The following is a 20,666-nucleotide window of genomic DNA, read 5'->3' as shown; positions in this document are numbered from 1 at the left end:
CTTTATGTTATGTGAATTGTATTAAATTTGATAATATTCAAACTCTTCAACTCGATTCACATCGGGGTGGTGGCGTAGTTGGTTAGCGCGTAGGTCTCATAGCTAGAGTAATCCTGAGGTCGAGAGTTCGAGCCTCTCTCACCCCAAATTTTTGGCTATTCTTTTTCGCGAGCTCTTGTTTACTTTCATTGTTCTCAGCTCCATGACAACATCGGGGTGGTGGCGCAGTTGGTTAGCGCGTAGGTCTCATAGCTTGAGTAATCCTGAGGTCGAGAGTTCGAGCCTCTCTCACCCCAATTTTTTGGCAATTCTTTTTCGCTGTTGTTTGCTCCCGTTGTTCTCAGTTCTATGAGGGTTTTACCTTCTCATGGACGCATCTTCGAATACCTACAAATCAAGAAGAAAAGCCTTCACTTTCTCAGACCATACTGCTCCTTGTGCCTAGAGTTTCGTGAGGTTCCAAGTTTCAATCCTCTTCCTCGTCCTCTCAGTCATGGGTTCCTTGAAGGCCCATCCTCCCCGCGCGAACCCTCTCCTTCTCTCCCCTTCTTCCCTGCGAGTCCCTGCTCCTCTTTCCTGCTCTCTGCCCATTATTCCCAGGCGACCAACGAAGCTCCGCTGCGAGTTCGAGCTGAAGGGCAACGGCGCTCTCCCCGGTGACGCTGACCCTCGCGCGGTGGACCGGGTAAGTTCCAAATTTCGGGTACCAATACTTTGTTAAGAGCGATAAATCCATTACTGCCTTCTCTTTGGATTCTTCTTTAGCTATTACCTTACCAAAATATTAGGGCTTCGAAACGAAAGATGAACTGGGAGTATGTGCTCACCGTAGACTACATATCATTATGTCAGTGTTACATTAAGAGTGCAGACGGCCTATTTATATACAACTTTTTTCCGCAACAATAGCCGATTTCTCATGTGTCCTTATTGAAGTAGTGACTCTATGAAACAGGCAAAGTTGCACTTCCCCTTATTTATCTTTTTTAAGTAGATTTGGAAACCCAATGCTCTTGTATATTTTTCTTAAGCTATGGTGAATCGTTATCTCTACGGCCAACTTGACTTGACAATGAACTTATTTCTAATTATAAGCTGCTGTATTTATGTGTGTTCAGCTAAAGGCATTGGAAGCAGCAATGAATGATATAAACAGTTCGTTTGGCAGGGGAAGTGTGACAAGATTAGGCAGTGCTGGTGGTGCTCTAGTGTATGTTCTTCATTTTCCTTGCCCTTTTTAGTTAAAAGGTTCGATACCTATGCGTGTTGTATGTTTGTTGGTTGAAGTAACGAAATTGGCCTTCAATGCAGCGAGACCTTTCCAAGTGGTTGTTTGACTTTGGATTTTGCTTTAGGTGGTGGCCTTCCGAAAGGAAGAGTTGTAGAGGTAAACATCATTGCTTTTTTGTTATGGTTGTTGATCATTAGGTCATCTAATTCTTTGTATTAATTATAATTGTTGTCCTGTACAACTATTTCTCATCAACTTGGGGAAATATTAAAAAAAAAAACTAGAAGATAATAAACCAGTATGTTATCTAGGTTCCAGATAAATGTTTTACTCAATATACTTTCCCTAAATTACTTAATTTGCTGAAGTTCTAAGAAATATCAGCAGTTTCGTTTCTGATAACATCCATATTATTGAAAAGAACCAGAAACTTTTGCCCGTTTTGTCGAGTTGTTCCTGCTACTTATCTTTTATAAATCCTTCTTACCTGCCAGTTTGAACTTCATTAAGCAGGTGCATAAGAAACACATAGAATCAGTCTATTATTAAAACATTACCAATTTAGATGATTTCTGGAATATATGACTGACAAGAAAATAACCGTTATAGATCCTTCTTACTTGCCAGTTTGAACTTCATTAAGCAGGTACATAAGAAACACATAGAATCAGTCTATTATTAAAACATTACCAATTTAGATGATTTCTTGAATATATGACTGACAAGAAAATAACCATTATAGATCCTTCTTACTTGCCAGTTTGAACTTCATTAAGCAGGTACATAAGAAACACATAGAATTGGTCTATTATTAAAAGTTTAAAACATTAGCAATTTAGATGATTTCTTGAATATATGACTGACAAGAAAATAACCGCACAGTCTATTTGAAATTTAGGATTTCCGCTAGTATCAGGATGCAAATAATGACCACTCTTTACATTAACTTTGTACCTATATCATCTGAAACTGAGGTAATGCTTGAATATATAGCAGAGGAAGTTCAGTAGATATACTAAATGGTAGTTAAACTAGGTTTTTAATCAAATGTATTTTATGATTCTCACACTATGCTTTCATAATTCTCTTCCATCTTCTTGTCTAATATCTGTTTCAATTGTCAGTGAATCTACATGAATGTTCCAAGCTTTCTCATAATTGTTTACTGCATTCTACACGTTTTTTCCCACATATGTTTCACATTACTGGTTAGGCTGGTGTGTAATGGCCGATATTTACTAGCATGACCAACTACCAGTAATGACCATATTACTTGTTAATGCTTGATGTACTGCAAATTTTTCAGTAGGCACCGTCCCAACCAGGTACTGCCAATGGACCATATAGCTTGAAACCTCTTGGTATATGACATTTTTATTGCTATTATTCCATACTAAATGGTACATATTGGTTCAACACTTGGTTTCTAGGAAACATACCGCTTCAATTGGTTATTAGAATCAGTATGGGACTGGTATTTGTTCTCGACTATGTTGGGCTTTTCTTGTTAGGACGATGTCCTTAAGAGCGAATGCTCCAACATGTAGTCAGTAAAAATCCATGTATTTTTTTTTACAGAGTATCATAGTGTTAATTAAACCGATGACCAATGGCATCCTGGTTATTTAGGAAAATATGCATTACTCATTAATGTGCTAAAGCATGAAAACTTAGTTTCAACTTCTCGTAACTAGAGATAAATATGAGGCCTGGTGCAGGCATCACATTCGGCCATGATGTTGCTTTTTTGTAGGATCAATGGTATAGAAAGCCCTTGTATAATGCCTAGCACATGTAGCCTACATGTTCGGCTTGTAATAGTGTGTTTTAAATTTTGATGCTGAAGGGAAATTGGAAAATCTATATTCTTCAGTCCTATGTAATGAAAACAGAGAACATTGTTTAGATCTTGGACTTGATACATCTTTAAAAGTTTTGTTGTAGAAGTTAGTCAATAAGATAATCATCGTATGTGGAGTAAAAGGAATTGTAGCCATGAATTACAAATTAAACAGCACAAATTTAAGTTGCAACTTTCTTTTTTAACTTAACAGATATATGGTCCAGAAAGCAGTGGAAAGACTACCCTAGCTCTACATGCAATTGCAGAAATACAGGTATGTGATCTTCAAATAGGACCATTTCTTAAAAAAAAAAAAAAAGAGTTTAGGGCTAGTAATCTATTCTTAGAAAAATATGAATTTGTTTGCAGTACAAGGTTGGACTCTTCAAGTGTAAAATATTTCTTTGTGGTAATCATATAACATAATCAACTAAATACATTTTTCTATGAAAATGCAGAAACTAGGAGGCAATGCCATGCTTGTTGATGCAGAACATGCATTTGATCCAGCATATTCTAGTGCTTTAGGAGTAGACATAGAAAACTTGATTGTCTGCCAACCTGACAATGGAGAGATGGCACTAGAAAGTAACTCTCTGTTATCAATTCAGATATATATATTTTAAAATTTTTGAGTATTTTCTCTCTAATATTCTAATTCAGATGTTGTTGATGACTGTTTAAAATGATGCTTTTTCTTTATAATTAAGGTTGTCATATGTTCTTACACAATTCAAGTTTTGCAGACAAAATATTAAACATATTTACTTTTTCTCATTAATATTATTTGGTTCTCTTGAATTATTAGTTCTCATGAATTCATTAGAAACACTCGATCATCGAGTACTAAGGATATTGTTAGATGCACTACATAAATAGCCGTAGTGAAGGAGGTAAAATGACAATAATTTTCTTTGGACGTTAAAGCTTTAAGTCTTGCCAATATTGGGTTTCAGCTTTATATATTCATCTCTGCCATTTGTCTCTACCAAGGGTTTCATACTACATTAACAATGGGGCTAGTTTTGGCCAGCTTAGGTGAAAAAACAGTTCTAACCTTGCATGATCCAGTCATGATCCCTTTAATCATGATAAGAATCATTACCAACTTCATTTATTTCTGTTGAAGCCCTCTAATGCTTGCATTCTCTAATTTGTATGGGGTTCGGGTTTGACGATCCATTGACTCGAAACCACCTTTCAGGAAGTTTTGACAGAGGAAAGAATTATCGCAGAAAAACTAAGCATAAAACCAAGAGAAAACAATCTCGTTTGTTTGTAAAGTTAAAGTCCTAACTACGAGACTTGAAACAACGAAAATAGAAGCATGAAAGAAAGCTTATGGGTGCATGAAAACGTAGGTTGTTTTTGGACAGCACATCGGTGCTCTCAGTAGGTTGCGGTCATTATCGGTCTTCGGTCTCCTCCTTCTCTCTTTGTTGCTGGAACCTCTTCTTGGGGTTTTGGACATCTGGTGGTAGACATTGAGGACTTCTTGCAGTCGCTAGACGTAGCTCTGGGCTGCTGGAACATGAGAAAGAAAGGTTGAGGTCAGAAGAAGTTGGCTGCGGCAGTGCATAATTCTTCCCTCTCTTCTCCTCATTGCTCTTTGCTGCCCTGAGGCTGCAAAACTAGGGTCGGCTAGCTCTTTGCTAAAGGCTTTCTTGATTCGATTCCCTTTAGATGGTGACACATCCCTTGTTTTATAGGGAGAAGGGTGCCCTAAGTTTTTATGGTTTAAGGACTTTCCTTGTCGGGCGTGCACCTCCCTTGCTTGGTGGCTGCCCCTATTTGGATGAGGGCTGCCCTAATTTGAGTCTTATTGGGACTTGGATTGAGGTGAGAGGGTTGCTGTTTCTTGGGCTTGCTTAATTGAACAAAGCTGAATAGTGTTGAGATCATTGTTGATCATTCTCACTTTCTTCTGAATCATGAATTGAAATTTTTATTCACTTGCAAATCAATGACTATCTTTCGACATGTAAACGGTGTCATTCTCTAGAAAAAGGTGGTGCTTTGGACTTGAGATCATATGAGTTAAGGTGGCATTTTCTTATAGGGATTTTGGTAGATGTTATGCAGATGGATATAGTAACTGCTTGTCAAGAAATCACTTCCTCCCTTATGTGCTTTCGCATCAAGTCTGCAACTTACTCATGGAGTCTAGTTGGTACTAATAGTTTCCTTTTGTTGTATACTAAGAATATAATGATCAAAAGGATAGAAATCACGTTTAGTGCGATTGGTATGCAGATAAACTAGCAAAGTTTATGTAATTAATATCATTTTGACTAATATCTTTTGTTATCTCAGTTGCGGATCGTATGTGCAGATCTGGAGCAATAGATCTCATCTGTATTGATTCAGTTTCTGCTCTTACTCCAAGGGCTGAAATTGAGGTACGTTCTTTATACATGCTTGTTTAGTATTTCTAGTGGATCAATGATAATCCAACTTCACAAAAGGACTAAAATTCTTGCTTTAGGGTGAGATTGGAATGCAACAAATTGGTCTACAAGCCCGTCTAATGAGTCAAGCATTGCGTAAGATGTCAGGAAATGCCTCAAAAGCTGGTTGTACTCTCATTTTCCTGAATCAGATACGATACAAGGTTTGTTATAGGATTTCCTTCTTTTCTGCTTCCTTCTCTTCTAATTTTGTAAGCTCTCGGTACATTTTGATGTCGTAAGATTGGGGTGTTTTACGGGAATCCTGAAGTAACCAGTGGAGGGATTGCTTTAAAATTTTTTGCGTCACTTCGGCTTGAGATACGCTCTATTGGCAAGATTAAATCTGTGAGTGTATAACTTACTTTGTGCTCAATTTCTAGTGCAAGCACATATGATTGATTAATATTTAATCATTGTTTTGTTCAGGCTAAAGGAGATGAAGATGTTGGAATTCGGGTGCGTGTAAGAGTGCAGAAAAGCAAAGTATGTAAAACATGGTTGTTTATTTATATAAAACAAATCTATATATCAAACCAAATTTGTGTTTCTCAACCTGATGCCAAATTTGTAAAACTAGGTAAAACTACATCTATGTATGAAATCAATATATTCATACAAGTTAAACTACATATTATGTATTCAGATAAGCTCATGCTTGCTTTTATCAAGTTGCACACTGGCATTTGTCTGATTGTCCTCTCTTCAGGTGTCCAGGCCCTACAAACAAGCTGAGTTTGAGATCATATTTGGGGAAGGAGTTAGTGGGCTGGTTGGATCATAATGTTCCCATTGTTTGCTTATTTACAAATTACAAGATTAGTGCTTTACCTCTGGGCTGACTAATCTGAAATGCAGGGTTGTCTTTTGGATTGTGCCGAGTTGATGGATGTTGTTGTCAAGAGAGGATCATGGTATAGCCATGGAGAAAACAGGTCAGCCACCCGTATATACATGAGCATGGGTTCATTAAATCAAATCTGGCACTCCACAAATTCTGCATGATTTATTGCATTTAGCATCGTACACTCTGTTTTTCACATATATTTTCTCAAAATGATGGGTCTTTCGAGCAGCAGCAAGGTAACAATTTGCATTGTTGAATACCTGTCTCATCTTCTGTACCATTTAAAGGACCATTAAGATGGTGTATCATCTTTCTGTGCTTGGCCCCGGTGGCAGCCAATCCAAGAACCAAACAGCTGTCTGATCCCTTCAAGTGTGATACGGAACTTGTGTGTTTCAGTTTTATATCTTCATGAACTTTTACACTTGAATAAACTGTTGTTGGTGCTGCTGCAAGATTTCAGGTCGTTATAAATTTGATCAAATAATTGCACCGTCCTATAAGGAAATCAAATTTTCATATGCTTTGATTTAAATCAATACCTCATTAGGGAGCCAAGGGCCCAGTAGTATGTAGCTTTAGGATGAAATCTTCTTAGAGGTTCATCACAGATTTTGTGTTCATGCATCCTAGTAGCATTGTGGTGAAATAGAACATTAAACATCGTGTAACTGTATAGGCTGTTGAAAACAGACGATCAATTTGATGTATTATAGTAACAAAGCTCATTGAAACTTTATCAGGCTGTTTTGTCTCTATATACTATGTTTGTCTGACAACTGTTATCAGCAGGCTCGGACAAGGCAGAGAAAAGGCATTACAATATCTGAGGGAAAACCCTGTCATCTGCAATGAAGTAGAAAAGGTGTGCATGCTTCTTCCTTTGTTGGAATATTATCCTGATATACATAACATAAGAATTTGGTTGTCATCATGAATCTCAACTCTCCATGTTGTCTTTGTTGCATGACTTGCAATTTCTCTACTCATTTTTCCGCTCTCTTTTGTTTCACTCTGGGTTTGTCTTGAAGATCATTCATATAGAACTGCCCCTTGCGTGGAATGTATCATTGCAATGCCATGTCAAAAATGAGATGCACTTGTGTCGCAACACCTTTTGTCCCCCCTCTCTAGGATGATATTTTGGCCAAGATAGGAACATCTATGAGATGCTTTATAATAAAAACAGCTTAATGCTTTAGAAACATGCATGAGCGCTCATGACCAAGTCTATCACTTGGTCTTTGTAACTTTGACATTAGTGCTTCTCATGTCATACATAGGTTAATCTATCAGAATCTGTTAATCTGTCATATACTACGTGGAGTCATTTTCATGTAGTACATTGATGTATCATCGTAGGCTGTTCGATTGATGATGATGGATGGGTCCAGACATATGAGCTTCTTAGCCTTTGGCCAATTGTCAGCTGCTGAAGAGGAGCAAACATAGGATGAAGAAATGAATACAAAAGCACCGGTCTTGCTGTCTACAGAGGTTTTTTCTGTCATCCAGCACTTGGTGCCGACTTGACAACCTCAGATGCGGAAAAGAGAATCAAACAGCATTCAAGCAGGATCACATCATGATGGTGAGTAGGTTGTGACCATTATTCCATCATGCAGGATTATTCCAATTTTGTTTTTATACGTGTTGGAATCGAGAAATGCAGTCTTGCGAATTGGTCAATCTTCAATTCTGTGACGATTAGAGATTCTGCATTATTATTATTATTTTTTTGTGTGTGTTGGGATAACAACAAAAGCTCACACTGTCGTCAGTGTCATGAAATTCATGTTCATAAGATCGGCACGAAAGAACTGCCTAATTTGTTAGAGATGTCTGAATTGAGATTCACGGAGAGTACACATGTAGTGTGAAAAAGTAACATGGCGCGGCATCTGAAAGTGCCACGAGGCTGTGATGTGATCCGACCAATTCCCCCATCCATAACGGTCCTTAGTCTTACGCGTCTCCAAGTGGTCGGAAGCACAACGATGATGTCCCATAGGGGCTCGCATGCCACTATCGTCTCTCGTTGGTGAATCCCAATTACTTGACATACCGTTCCATTCTTCTCCTGTTCATTCCATTCTTCTCACAATCGTCTCACGGTGACTCATGAGACGACCTCGAATACTTTTATTTTCACGAGCACGAATCCTTACAGATTCCCGCATGCCTCCACGAGCTCGTCCATCATCATCAGTTTGGAGATCCCATACCACCCTCGAGGATTTAGTACAACAACTAGACGAAACAAGAAACTCTCAACCATATGTTAAAATTGCAGTTTATATAGGCAACGAAGAGTATATGAGAACCGGAACATGACGACGATTCTATATAGGCAACGAAGAGTATACTACAAATAAAACACAGTGCAGTGCAGTCACAGTACAGGTCACAGGTTCATCGTCATCCACCGGTCTAAAACAACAAACATATGAATTATTTTGCAGCACTAGTTAACTAACCTGGAGCTTAGAATATAATGCCTCTGGTAACCTATTGCAGAATATTTCTGGAACCTCCATCCATCAGCTTAGAGTGGAAAAGGATTCAATCAAACATTGAACTATATAATCCTGGCTTAGGAAAGATCAAGATTAATTTGGACGGCAGATGCCAGAGTGCAACAACTCCTTTAGTGTACGAATGCATTCTTGTAGATGGTAAAAGTAGTAGACAGACCAACCTAAAGATGAACTCATGAAGGATCTTCAATGCCAATCATCATCGCCATCATCCTTGCTTGAACGTCCACCAAACCTGCTGGACCTGCTGCTTCGACTAGACCCACCATAACCACTAGAGCGACTTCGGCTTGAATCATCGAAGCTGCTAGAACGACCAGAATCAGAGTTGCCAAAACTACCGAAGCGTCCAGATCCTGAGCCACCAAACTTGCCAAAACGTCCTGTGCCCGAATCACCAAAACCACCAGAACGTCCTAAACCAAAATCCCCATAATCGGAGCGACCAAAATTGGAGCCACCACTTGGTGTGCCTGAAGCTGAACCATCGAAGGAACCAAAACGGCCTGACCCAGATTCTCCAAAGCCACCTGTGCGGCCACCAGAACCCCCAAAACCTTGAGAACGGCCATAGTTTCCACCACGCCCAAAACCTGAACCACCCATTCGGCCGCTTCCATATGAATCAAAACGACCACCACGCATGCTACCAATCATGTCTTCTCCACTACCCTCAACTTTAATCTTAGGTAGCTGAAAATTCGAACAAAGAACATATCAGTCAGATAGAGGTGATTAGTACAAAACAATAAGCTTTAAAATTTGTACATTGGATGATTGAATAAAGATGATAGATTTGGATTATAAATTTCTAAAAAAGTTTGAATCAAATTTGAAATTGAATATCAGTATGAAAACTATCGATATCACTAGTACAAAATGGAAGTTCTCAACTTACTAGAGATGGTAAATATCAAGTAATTCTGGACAAAAAAAGATAAAAATCAAAATGTCAATAATAATGTCAGTGAAATAATTTTTAAGTTCTTTATTTCCTTTTTTCAAAATTCTTTATGAATGTCCTGTGTAAAATCTTAGATGAATCTATGAAAACAAAGATTAGTGGTAATTTCAATATTAATTTCGTTCTTGATCTGTTAAATTTTTTAAAGTTCTGTATTTTTTTACCATTAAGTTACTTTTTGAAAGTTCTTTTTTTTCTTTTTTATTTGTGTTTCATGAATTTCATATCATTGCTTTAGCAGAAGCCAATTGTAATGGACTATCTCCTCCTTTTTTTTCCTTAACAGTGATGGATTTTGAAACATTATCTCTCCAAAGTATCAGATATCCCATATTCCCGATAAATCCAAGATAACCCATATTTTACTCAGCGGTGGCAACCATTAGTTCATGTTGCACTTCTCAATTTAAGTCAGCTTAACTTGCAAATACTAATGAAAAGACCAAAGCATCATTAATCAGGGTCAATTGCACGTCAAGGTTTGACTATAATACTTCACATAGAGGGAAAAGGGTATATGCCATAATGGTCAATTCTAATGATCTTATGGATAGATAGAATATATGAGCTACTTCAATCATGCTTGAAGGGATATTAGATCTGTTTGTGAGAACTTTTTTCTTAAAATTAATTACATACATTTCAAGAATGACATCAACCATGAAGTCAAGTTCCTGTAGCTTCCAACAAATATTATACCCACTAGGGCATGTAAAAGCTTTAGACAAATGCGAAAAGTAAACTAACTTAACAATATATCCCAGCCTTCACCACAAAAATGCAAAGCATCCAATTCAATCTTCTGATGAAAGTGAGACATGCCAAAAGTCCAATTTCTCAACTGGTTCGGTCATATAAGAAAAACAAAATTACCTCAATAAAACTGCTTCCTATGTCTTGTTCAATGCCTCTAACAACACGATTTTGCTCATATGAGTGTATGAGAATTGCACTGCCTTTTTTGCCAGCTCGTCCTGTTCGGCCAGATCTATGAACAAATAATTCAGATGTGTTTGGCAATTCATAATGTATCACCTGGTCAAAGAATATGGTCATTTTAGTAAAGAACATGGACCTTCAATCATGACTTAATATTGACAAAGCAGAAAGGATACATCAGAAGAATCTAAAAAAGTTTAAATTAGGCATCCGATGAAAAGAGATCGCACCATGAGCATATACTGACCATTCTCAAACCTAATTCTCAAACCTAAGGTGAAAGGATACATCAGAAGAATTGGTCAAAAATATAGACAACTCAACAGGCTACGTATATATCCAATGAAATGATTAATTCAAGTATAGCTTTGCTGCCGCAGCTCCTCTTGCAATCTACTAAAAAGGTACACCTACTTAAATATCCAGATGATCAGGAGAATGATAATTTCTCATCTACAAACTACAATAGAGGAAAATGCTTCAAATCGCAAAATCTGAAGGTCAATCTGTGTCACTAAAATAATGTATTGACTAAAAAGATGCTCACCAGATCAACATTAGGTATATCCAAACCACGAGCAGCAACATCAGTAGCTATCAAAATATTAAAGCGGCCATCTCGAAATCCAGCTAGTGTTCTTTCCCTCTGGTTCTGTGAGATGTCCCCATGAAGTGCCTCACATCCAAAGCTCCGACCCATGGAATAAGCCAACCTATCAGCATCACGTTTTGTTTGAGTAAATACTATGCATTTACCTCCTTTAGCGTGTTCCTAAAAAATAGCCAACAAAATTTAGGTTATAAACTATGTTTAACTACACTAAAAAGGATGAATTGGTTATAAGACTGCTTATTGGGCTCAGCTGCTAACAACTTACTTTTATTAGTGGCCCAAGAATTGATGGCTTTGCATAATTATCTGAAACAATAGAGTACAGAGTGATCCCTTCTGCTAGCTTCTGGTCAGAATCACCAACCTACAAAAAAGCATCCTGCATGAATATTCTGAAACAAACACAAAATATTAGCAATTAATTACCAAATGTGCCAAGCCCATCAAACATTCTGGCTTTAGCTATCTTCTGGTCATCAGGATGCTAGGGAATGACTACCTTGTCAGACTTATGATAGAAAAAATACGTAAAAATAAGGTAATTTTAACATTTTTTTTAACACAATTCTAAAGTCAGTGTTTTTATTAAAGGTGTTTCTAAAAGAAAACAGTTACCCTTTACCAAACAGAAATTTCATATATAGGATGCATAAAATATTTCCCAAAAGTAATAATCACATACTTATTGGTAAATCCATAAAAACCTAATAACAGGAAATAAATGCCAAGCAGCATTTGTGTTTATAAAACATCCTAGTTGGAAATGGTAAGACAGTGTTTATTTTAAATTTAAAAATAGCAGGAAAACATAAACAATGGCATGGACCAAGTGCAGTTAAGATAACCTTAAAATTTGCAGTCTGAGGACAAGACTACATGCTATTATGATATCACAGCACAAATAGAGTAAAAATATTCCTTATGCCAATAAAAGCAGATAATGCTTTTTATGATTGGGGTATACAGTTCAACTAAGCAAATGCCAATTAGTAGACAACAGAAGTAGAAACGGATATTTAAGATCTAAAATATTTTTGAGATAATTGGAAAAATACAAGGGCCGGACCATTAAGGCAGTTTATTTTATAAAAAAAAGATAACAGAGAAAAATAAACAATTGAGATAACATGACAAACTCTTTTAAATGGAAAGAATGAAATACATAATACAGAGACAACAGCATGATTACATAGACATTACAAAGAAATTTCAAGATTTTTTGTAGTACAGGAAAAGAAATGTATACGTGTAATATTATAAATATATAAAAGTTGAGAAGTACAACAATCTAGATGCACTTATTTATCTTAGTCATAGAAAAGATAAAATTGTTAGTCACGATAGAGATACGCTAACTACACACTAACAAAATCAGATGTTAACGGGATGTAAATTGAATTGCCATACTCACAAGGTCAATATTAACTGGATCTTTTAGGTATCTCCGTGTAAGCTTTCGGATCCAAGTTGGCATGGTAGCAGAGAACATCATAGTTTGACGTTTTGGGGGCATCTTATCCAAAATTCTCTCTACATCTTCAGCAAAACCAACATTAAGCATCTGATCAGCTTCATCAAGGACAACAAATTGAATCTCTGACAAATTCAAGGCGCCTCTATTAAGCAAGTCAATAATTCGTCCAGGAGTGCCAACCACAACATCAACACCATAATTAAGTGCTCTCATCTGTTCATTAATCGGAGAGCCTCCATAAACACAAAGAGTGTACAACTTGGAAGACTCTTTAAATTCCTTCTCAACTTGTCGAGCAAGCTCTCTGGTCGGTGCAAGTACCATGGCCAAAGGGTTTCTGCCACAGCTGCAGATAACCATTTAGCAGTTAGAGACTATCTTGCATTATGAATCATATAAAAATGTTCATCAAGGAGTCAATCCACATGTCATGAATAATGAACTCACCCATGTTTGGCCTGAAAGCGGATAATCTTATCCATAATTGGAATTCCAAAGGCAAGAGTTTTCCCTGTACCCGTCCTTGCACGACCAATCATGTCTTGTCCTTGCATTGCAGGTTCAAGTACAGCCCTCTATTCAATAGTGCAAAAGCAACATTAACAAACTTGATGCTAAAATAGATATTCTTGACAATTAATACTTACTTTTAGATATCAGCGAATAACAAATCAATAAATCAATGGATAAGAAAGATAGCACCTTCACAATAATGTCAGATAACAGCTTACCAAAAAAACAGGCATGCACAAAGGTCAACGCATCACCGAAATGATAGAATGCTTCGTAATTACTCATACCATGAAAGCTACAAAAAATTAATCTCTGCTAAAAAGACCACCATAGCACCATCTGAACCTACTAAATATCCAAGAAATGAATTATCTAGATTTACAGGTTATGTGTATGTTACATAAGGGGGTTGACAAAAATACAACGCACTACATCAATATAAATTTGCTCTTAGTTAAGAAACTCAAGAACAGAAAAGAAAAGGGTAGAATTTTCTTTTTCTTTTAGCTGTTTGCCCCGAACAATAAACCGTTCCACAAGTCCAAAACATTATCTGAAGAATAAAGGACGATTGACAGCTTAGCTGAAGACATTTCAATACCTGTATGGGAAAAAGCTTTGTGATCCCCTTGTTTGCGAGTTGAGTCACGATATCCTGCGATATCCCCAGCTTGGCGATCTCTAACCGCTCGTCCCCTCCTCGCTCAGGACTCCTTCTGTCATCTTCGCAGTAGTCATCGACAGCGTACTCCGCACAGGCGACATCAGTGGCCCTGAACCCCAAAGGCCCCGCCGAGAAGTGGATTTCCCTGCGCCGGGCACAGCAAAACTCGAATTGTCGCGCGGACTTATAGAACGGAACGAGACCGTCGGCTGAGGACGGAAAGAGCGACGCCGAGGCGAACGACGGCGGGAGAAGAGAAGACTCCGAGGAAACCAGGGCTGCTAGGGCTCGCCTCGACGCCGAGGCGGCAACCGAAGAGGACCTCCGGAACAAGAAGTTCATCGTCCAATGATCGAAACCGCAGAAGAGGGATCGGGAGGGCGAAACCCCAGACGAGGGACTAGGGTTTTGGGGGCAAGTTAGGGGGAAGCGAGAAAGATATTTATGCGGGAGAGGAGGCGGAAGGTTGATCAATAGGGATACGGGTCGGTGAAGCGAATACGTTGGTCGCATCTAATCGATTGGTTTCCGAGATCAGACGGCCCGTGATCGACCTGATCACTGCCGGATTGAATTGGCGACTATGGAGTCCGGGTTGGAAACATGGAATCTTTTATGTCCCACCAATCTTGCTACTTCTTGACCCACCTATTCACCCTAATTTTTTTGATACTCATGACTTATTGAATCCGATTAAATCAGATACTGATACAAATTTTAATTAATTTTAAAATTATATATATATATATATATATAAAGTTTTCATTGAGATTAGATACGACCTTCGTATGGATGACATTGGATGCATGAATCGTTCTATCGTATAAAGAACACAAGAATACAGCTATCTATATCTTTATCATAGATATACCACGTTGCAACATGCATTGTTATATATGGATTTGTATCCCTCTTGTATATAAAATACACCCATGTATGCGGATGAGGAAAAATAATATTTTACGTAAGGAGGAGACTCAAAAAAAGAGAAAAAAAAGTTAGTAGTTAGTTACCTTTAACATCTTGATCTTTATATTTTAAAATATTATATTAACATCCCTTATAGTTATAAAAGTAAAACATCTAGATCCATTTATCCTAATGCCATCGATCTATTATTTTTTAATATTATAGTTTGTAGTGACAGACAACGTCGATGATCACGGATGATAACACAGTTAGAGACCGTGAATGACTGTATCAGTATGGTGTCTGCTTTCATTTGATTTTTTTTTTCGTTGCTGAGCTGCTTTAACCTGACTGCAAAACAACACTCGGTTCAAGGAAGGATTAAAGCTTCTCATGAAAAAGAAATTTAAAGTGCGGTGGTCTTGGAAACTAAACATCTGCGCTTCTCATGTTGAATCAATGTGTTCGATCGATGATGAGACATCAGCTTCTTGGCCTTCGGCCGAGTGTCAGCTGTCGAAGAGGAGCAAACATATCATGCGAAATAAATGCAAAACACTGGTCTTCCTGGCTTCGGATAGCACTGTGGGTTTTTTCTATCAGCTCAGCACTCAGTGCTGCCTTGACTACCTCGACGTGGTAAAGAGAAAAACCATAAGGTTGCAGAAAGCAGGATCACATCACACGAGGAGCATCCAATCATGTCAACATACTCAAAAGGGCATTTATTTTCCTCCACTTTTTGGTTTTGTACGTTACATGCATGTTGGAATTTTATAAATGCAGTCTTCCGAATTGATCAAGCTAGAGTTCTGTGATGACCAGAGATTCTGTATCTGTTTCAGGGATGACAAGCTCAAACTGCCGAATTTGGCCTCCAAAAAAGATGTCTATTTTGAGATTCGTGGAAGAGTGTATTGCTGCAAAACCTATTTGCTGCATCTCTCCGGAACCTCCATCCTACAGCTTGAAGTGTTAAAGATTGAAAACAAACAACATTGAACTAAGCAGTAATGTGAAGGTCTCTTGAGGAAACCCCTCCCCACCCATCCCCCCTGGCTTTGGTAAGACCAAGGTTAGTTTGGACTCCAGATGCCAGAGTGCAACAGCTCCTTCAGTGTAGGAAATGCATTCTTGCATACAGTAATAGTAGACGACCAACCTATGATGAACTCATGAAGGATCTTCCTGGCCAACCATCATCGCCATCATCCTTGCTTGAGCTTCCACCAAAACTGCCGAAGCTGCCGCTTCGGCCAGACCCACCATAACCACTAGAGCGGCTTGGGCTGGAATCGTTGAAGCTGCTAGAACGACCGGAATCTGAGTTGCCAAAACTACCATAGCGCCCGGATCCTGAACTACCAAAGTTGCCAAAACGTCCTGCACCAGAATCACCAAGGCCAACAGAACGCCCTGAGCTGAAGTTCCCAAAACCATCAGAGCGACCAAAATTGGAGCCACCAGGTCTGCTTGGTGCGCCTGAAGCTGAACCACCGAAGGAACCAAAACGGCCTGACCCAGATTCTCCGAAGCCGCCTGTGTGGCCGCCAGAATCTCCAAAACCACGAGAACGGCCATAGTTTCCACCACGCCCAAAACCTGAACCGCCCATTCGGCCACTTCCGTGTAAATCAAAACGACCACCACGCATGCTACCAATCATGTCTTCTCCGCCACCCTCAACTGTAATCTTAGGTAGCTGAAAATTAGAACGAAGGCCATATCAATTAGTAGGTGTGAAGAAATAAAGGAAAGGCAAGCAAAAAACTGGAAATGGAACAGCAAGATGTGACCCAAATACGGACCATGGACCATATGAACTTCAATAGGATAATTTTATTCACAACATTTGAATTATAAAATCAACTAAAACATGTTGGGTTAGCATTTTCCAGCTTTGAATAGAGAAAATATGCATAGTTCATCATATGCATTAAAGATAGTCATATGCATGAGTTAGAATCTTCATATTTCAAAAATACAGTCAGATGCCTATGCCTTTAAAGGATAAGGTGATCCGATTAACCCTGACTGACCTATCAACTCACTGACAACAAGGATAAGGAGAACAAGAGAAGTGTAGGCTTTGTGGATCCAACAAGCATCAGGGGAGATGAGACTAATCCATTTTGTAGGTGCTTTGTCCCTGAAGGTAAGAGGCAAAACCTCAAAGAAGCAGCAAGTTGAGGTGAAAACAAAAGGGTTTCCAGTCAGCAAATTCTTCTGGAACACAAGTTACCTATCAGTGGTCGCAGCAAATGTTAATTCTACAGTAGTTGATCAAGGCATGCAACAAGAAGTTATTGACAAAAGGGCCTCATCTCCAATCATCTGTTGGTAAAATCAAGTACACCGCATAGGCCCTCATAAACTGCTCTATGCAATTTAATCGCCTACAGTTTTTGCTCCCACCTGTTTTTAGACTTGGCCTTTGCCTTTGGAGGTCCAATTGACACTACCTGAAGACAGCACGATTAGAAAGGGAGTTCACAGTCTAGACAAAGTCTTGGGTTCAAAATCATATGTGGGTTCTCTGTAAAACTTACTAGAGATGGTAAAATATCAAGTAATTCTACACAAAAAATATTTCACTAACAATTTTATTATTGATATTTTTATTTTTAAGTACTTCATTTCCTGTTTTCAAATTTCTTTCTAAATGTCTGTGTAAAATCTTAGATGAATCTGAGAAAATAAAGATTAGTGGTAATTTCAATATTGATTTTAATCCAAGATAACCCATATTGTACTCACAGCAGTGGCAACCATTAGTTGATGTTTCACTTATTCAACTTAAGTCAGCTCAAGTTCAAATACCAATGAAAAGATCAAAGCACCATTAAACAGGGTCAATTGCATGCCAAGGTTTGACCATAATAATTCAAATAGAGGGAAAAGGGTCTGTGTTATAATGGTCAATTCTAATGATCTTATGGACAGATAGAATATATGAGCTAATTCAAGGGATATTAGATATGTTTGTCAGAACTCTTTCTTCAAAGTAATTACATACATTTCAAGAATAATGTCAACCAAATAGTCAAGTTCCTGCAGCTTCCAACAAAAATAGTATACCCACTAGAATGCAAAAACTTTAGACAAATTCACAAAGCTAACTAGCTTAACAATATTTCCCAGCCTTCACCCAAAAAAATGCAAAGCATCCAATGCGATCGTCTGGTGAAAGTGAGGGATGTCAAAAGTCCAATTTGTCAACTGGTTTGCCCAAACAAGAAAAACAAAATTACCTCGATAAACCTGCATCCTATCTCTTGTTCAATGCCTCTAACAAGACGATTTTGGTCATACGAGTGTATAAGAATCGCACTACCTTTTTTGCCAGCTCGCCCAGTTCGACCAGATCTATGAACAAATAATTCGGTTGTGTTTGGCAGTTCATAATGTATCACCTGGCCAAAGAAGATGATCATTTTAGTAAAGAGCATGGTACCTTCAAACATGACTTAATATTGACAAAGCAGAACAAAAAATAGTGAAGTGAATCTAAAAAAGTTAAAATTAGGCATCTGATAAAAAAAAGATCATACCATGAGCATATACTGACCATTCTCACACCTAAATTAACTTAAGTCAATAAAGTATGTTCTGTACATGTAAACATAAATTATCCATAGTAGAAAACAAAATCATGATCTTTGCATCATTTGTTGAATGTTGACATTGGGAAAGAAAAAAAGAACATCTGTTGAGCAGAGTAAGGTTTGAATAGTTTAGAGTAGTCTTTAACCACTGGAGGGCATCACCACCACCACCATACAAACCAAACAAAAATTTTATTCTCATCCTATTTCAAAAATGCTAGTTCATCATATACTATGAGATGGTGATACCAGAAGCCAATTGGAATAAATATTAGAACAGTAGAAATCCATGCATGCATGACACAACTGAAAGAAGAAAAAAAAGTAAAAGGATACACCAAAAGAATTGGTACAAAATATAGACAGACTCAACAGGCTACATATATGTCCAATGAAATGATTAATTAGAATATAGCTTTGCTGGAGAGGCTCCTCTTGCAATCTACTAAAAAAGTACACCTACTTACATATCCAGATGATCAGGAGCATCATAATTTCTTATCTACAAACTACAATTGAGAAAAATGTTTCATATTGAAAATTTTGAAAAGTTGACGTGTGTCAAAAAAAATAACATATTGACTAGGAAAAGACTCACCAGATCAACATTCGGTATATCCAATCCACGAGCAGCAACATCAGTAGCTATCAAAATATTAAAGCGGCCATCACGAAATCCAGCTAGTGTTCTTTCCCTCTGGCCCTGTGAGATGTCACCATGAAGAGCCTCACATCCAAAGCTCCGACCCATGGAATAAGCCAACCTATCCGCATCACGTTTTGTTTGAGTAAATAATATGCATTTACCTCCTTTAGCATGTTCCTAGAAAAAAGGCAACAAAATTTTTTTATAAACTATGTTTAACTAAACTAAAAAGGCTGACTTGGCTATAAGGTCGCTCACTGGGATCAGCTGCTAACAAATTACCTTTATTAGTGGCCCAAGAATTGATGCCTTTGCATAATTATCTGAAACAATAGAGTACAGAGTTATCCCTTCTGCTAACTTCTGGTCAGAATCACCAACCTACAAAAAAGCATCCTACATGAATATTCTGAATCAAACACAAAATATATTATCAACTAATTACCAAATGCATCAAGAACATCAAACATACTGGCTTTCGCTATCTTCTGGTCATCAGAATGCAAGGTAATGACTACCTTGTCAGGCTTATGATAGAAAAAAAACTGAAAATCAAGGTAATTTTAACATTTTTATCTAACCTCATGCGAAGGTCAGTGTTTTTAATTAAGGTGTTTTTAAAAGAAAACAGTTACCCTTACCAAAAAGCAATTACGTAAATATGATACATCAAATATTTCCCATAGAATATAATCTCAAACTTATTGGTAAATCCATAAAAACCTAATAACAGAAAATTAATGCCAAACAGCATTGTGTTTGTAAAACATCCTAGTTGGAAAGGGTAAGACAAAATGTTTATTTTAAATTCAAAAATAGCAGGAAAACCTAAACAATGATATTGAACAAGTGCAGTTATGATAACCTTAACAATTGCAGTCTAAGGACAAGACCATATGGTATTTACAATTGGAGTATACAGTTCAACTAAGCAAATGACAATTAGTAGACAACAGAAATAGAAACAGAGATTTAAAATCTAAAGTCGTTTTGAGATAATTGAAAAAAACAAGGGCTGGTTCACAAAGACAGTTTATTAAATAAAAAAAGGTAACACCAGGAAAAAACAACTGAGATAACATGACATAATCTTTTAAATGGAAAGAATGAAATACATAATACAGATACAACAGCATGATTACATAAACATCACAAAGAAATTTCAACCAAGCAAATGACAACTAGTAGACAACAGAAGTGGAAATGGGGATTTAAGTTCTAAAGTCTTTTTGAGATAATTGAAAAATACAAGGGCTGGGCCATCAAGACAGTTTATTCAAAAAAGAAAATGAATAAAAGAAGATAACACAGAAAAAAAAACATCTGAGATAGCATGACAAAATATTTTAAATGGAAAGAATGATATACATAATACATATACAACAGCATGATTACATAGACATTACAAAGAAATTTCAAGATTTTCAGTACTAC

General features: G+C 37.5%; 3 protein-coding genes and 2 non-coding genes across 6 annotated transcripts in view; 3 read left to right on the top strand and 2 right to left on the bottom strand.

The window, feature by feature from the left end:
* Positions 1 to 63: 63 nt before the first annotated feature.
* Positions 64 to 146, top strand: TRNAM-CAU (transfer RNA methionine (anticodon CAU)). Its single transcript is given in 2 exon segments — positions 64 to 101; positions 111 to 146. It is a non-coding gene; the product is annotated as a tRNA-Met (tRNA).
* A 67-nt stretch (positions 147 to 213) lies between these two features.
* On the top strand, positions 214 to 296 carry TRNAM-CAU (transfer RNA methionine (anticodon CAU)). The gene is given in 2 exon segments: positions 214 to 251; positions 261 to 296. It is a non-coding gene; the product is annotated as a tRNA-Met (tRNA).
* Positions 282 to 8,111, top strand: LOC135605944 (DNA repair protein recA homolog 1, chloroplastic-like). Of its 2 annotated transcripts, XM_065096580.1 has the most exons (13): positions 282 to 685; positions 1,119 to 1,210; positions 1,312 to 1,387; positions 3,286 to 3,348; positions 3,533 to 3,662; positions 5,388 to 5,473; positions 5,560 to 5,685; positions 5,765 to 5,869; positions 5,951 to 6,007; positions 6,231 to 6,293; positions 6,380 to 6,456; positions 7,158 to 7,233; positions 7,731 to 8,111. In XM_065096580.1, the coding sequence occupies exons 1-13, from the start codon at positions 494 to 496 to the stop codon at positions 7,818 to 7,820; spliced, it is 1,233 nt and encodes a 410-aa protein (XP_064952652.1). In that variant the 5' UTR covers positions 282 to 493; the 3' UTR covers positions 7,821 to 8,111. The 2 variants fall into 2 exon arrangements, 1 of the variants encoding a protein (XP_064952652.1); XR_010484615.1 differs by having other exon boundaries at positions 285 to 685; positions 6,231 to 6,456; positions 7,161 to 7,233; positions 7,731 to 7,794.
* Positions 8,112 to 8,683: 572 nt separating this feature from the next.
* Positions 8,684 to 14,538, bottom strand: LOC135605939 (DEAD-box ATP-dependent RNA helicase 53-like). The gene is made up of 7 exons (XM_065096573.1): positions 14,010 to 14,538; positions 13,343 to 13,470; positions 12,833 to 13,241; positions 11,687 to 11,785; positions 11,356 to 11,580; positions 10,743 to 10,904; positions 8,684 to 9,598 (listed from the first exon to the last, which is right to left on the bottom strand). The coding sequence occupies exons 1-7, from the start codon at positions 14,412 to 14,414 to the stop codon at positions 9,092 to 9,094; spliced, it is 1,935 nt and encodes a 644-aa protein (XP_064952645.1). The 5' UTR covers positions 14,415 to 14,538; the 3' UTR covers positions 8,684 to 9,091.
* Positions 14,539 to 15,683: 1,145 nt separating this feature from the next.
* The window catches only part of LOC135605934 (DEAD-box ATP-dependent RNA helicase 53-like), a 6,500-nt gene continuing 1,517 nt past the window's right edge, over positions 15,684 to 20,666 (bottom strand). Inside the window, exons 4-7 of the mRNA XM_065096566.1 lie at positions 19,515 to 19,613; positions 19,185 to 19,409; positions 18,233 to 18,394; positions 15,684 to 16,683 (exon numbers count right to left, since the gene is read on the bottom strand). Coding sequence (XP_064952638.1) covers positions 16,144 to 16,683; positions 18,233 to 18,394; positions 19,185 to 19,409; positions 19,515 to 19,613 — 1,026 coding nt within the window. The 3' untranslated portion in view covers positions 15,684 to 16,143. The remainder of the gene's footprint in view (positions 16,684 to 18,232; positions 18,395 to 19,184; positions 19,410 to 19,514; positions 19,614 to 20,666) is intronic.

The sequence above is a fragment of the Musa acuminata genome, chromosome BXJ1-2 (genome assembly GCF_036884655.1).
Source record: "Musa acuminata AAA Group cultivar baxijiao chromosome BXJ1-2, Cavendish_Baxijiao_AAA, whole genome shotgun sequence".
Taxonomy (NCBI): Eukaryota; Viridiplantae; Streptophyta; class Magnoliopsida; order Zingiberales; family Musaceae; genus Musa; species Musa acuminata.
Note: the sequence above shows the minus strand (reverse complement) of the source record. Positions and strands in the feature narration are given on the sequence as shown.

What these genes read in the sequence shown, in the direction of transcription:
- LOC135605939 (XM_065096573.1), bottom strand. Translation starts at nt 14,414, where the DNA reads ATGAACTTCTTGTTCCGGAGGTCCTCTTCGGTTGCCGCCTCGGCGTCG. An exon ending in TTCTTGGGCCACTAATAAAA is followed by an intron (nt 11,581 to 11,686) that starts GTAAGTTGTTAG and finishes GCTATTTTTTAG; the next exon opens with GAACACGCTAAAGGAGGTAA. An exon ending in TAGGAAGCAGTTTTATTGAG is followed by an intron (nt 9,599 to 10,742) that starts GTAATTTTGTTT and finishes TCGAATTTTCAG; the next exon opens with CTACCTAAGATTAAAGTTGA.
- LOC135605944 (XM_065096580.1), top strand. Translation starts at nt 494, where the DNA reads ATGGGTTCCTTGAAGGCCCATCCTCCCCGCGCGAACCCTCTCCTTCTC. An exon ending in ATGCAATTGCAGAAATACAG is followed by an intron (nt 3,349 to 3,532) that starts GTATGTGATCTT and finishes ATGAAAATGCAG; the next exon opens with AAACTAGGAGGCAATGCCAT. An exon ending in GGGAAGGAGTTAGTGGGCTG is followed by an intron (nt 6,294 to 6,379) that starts GTTGGATCATAA and finishes TCTGAAATGCAG; the next exon opens with GGTTGTCTTTTGGATTGTGC.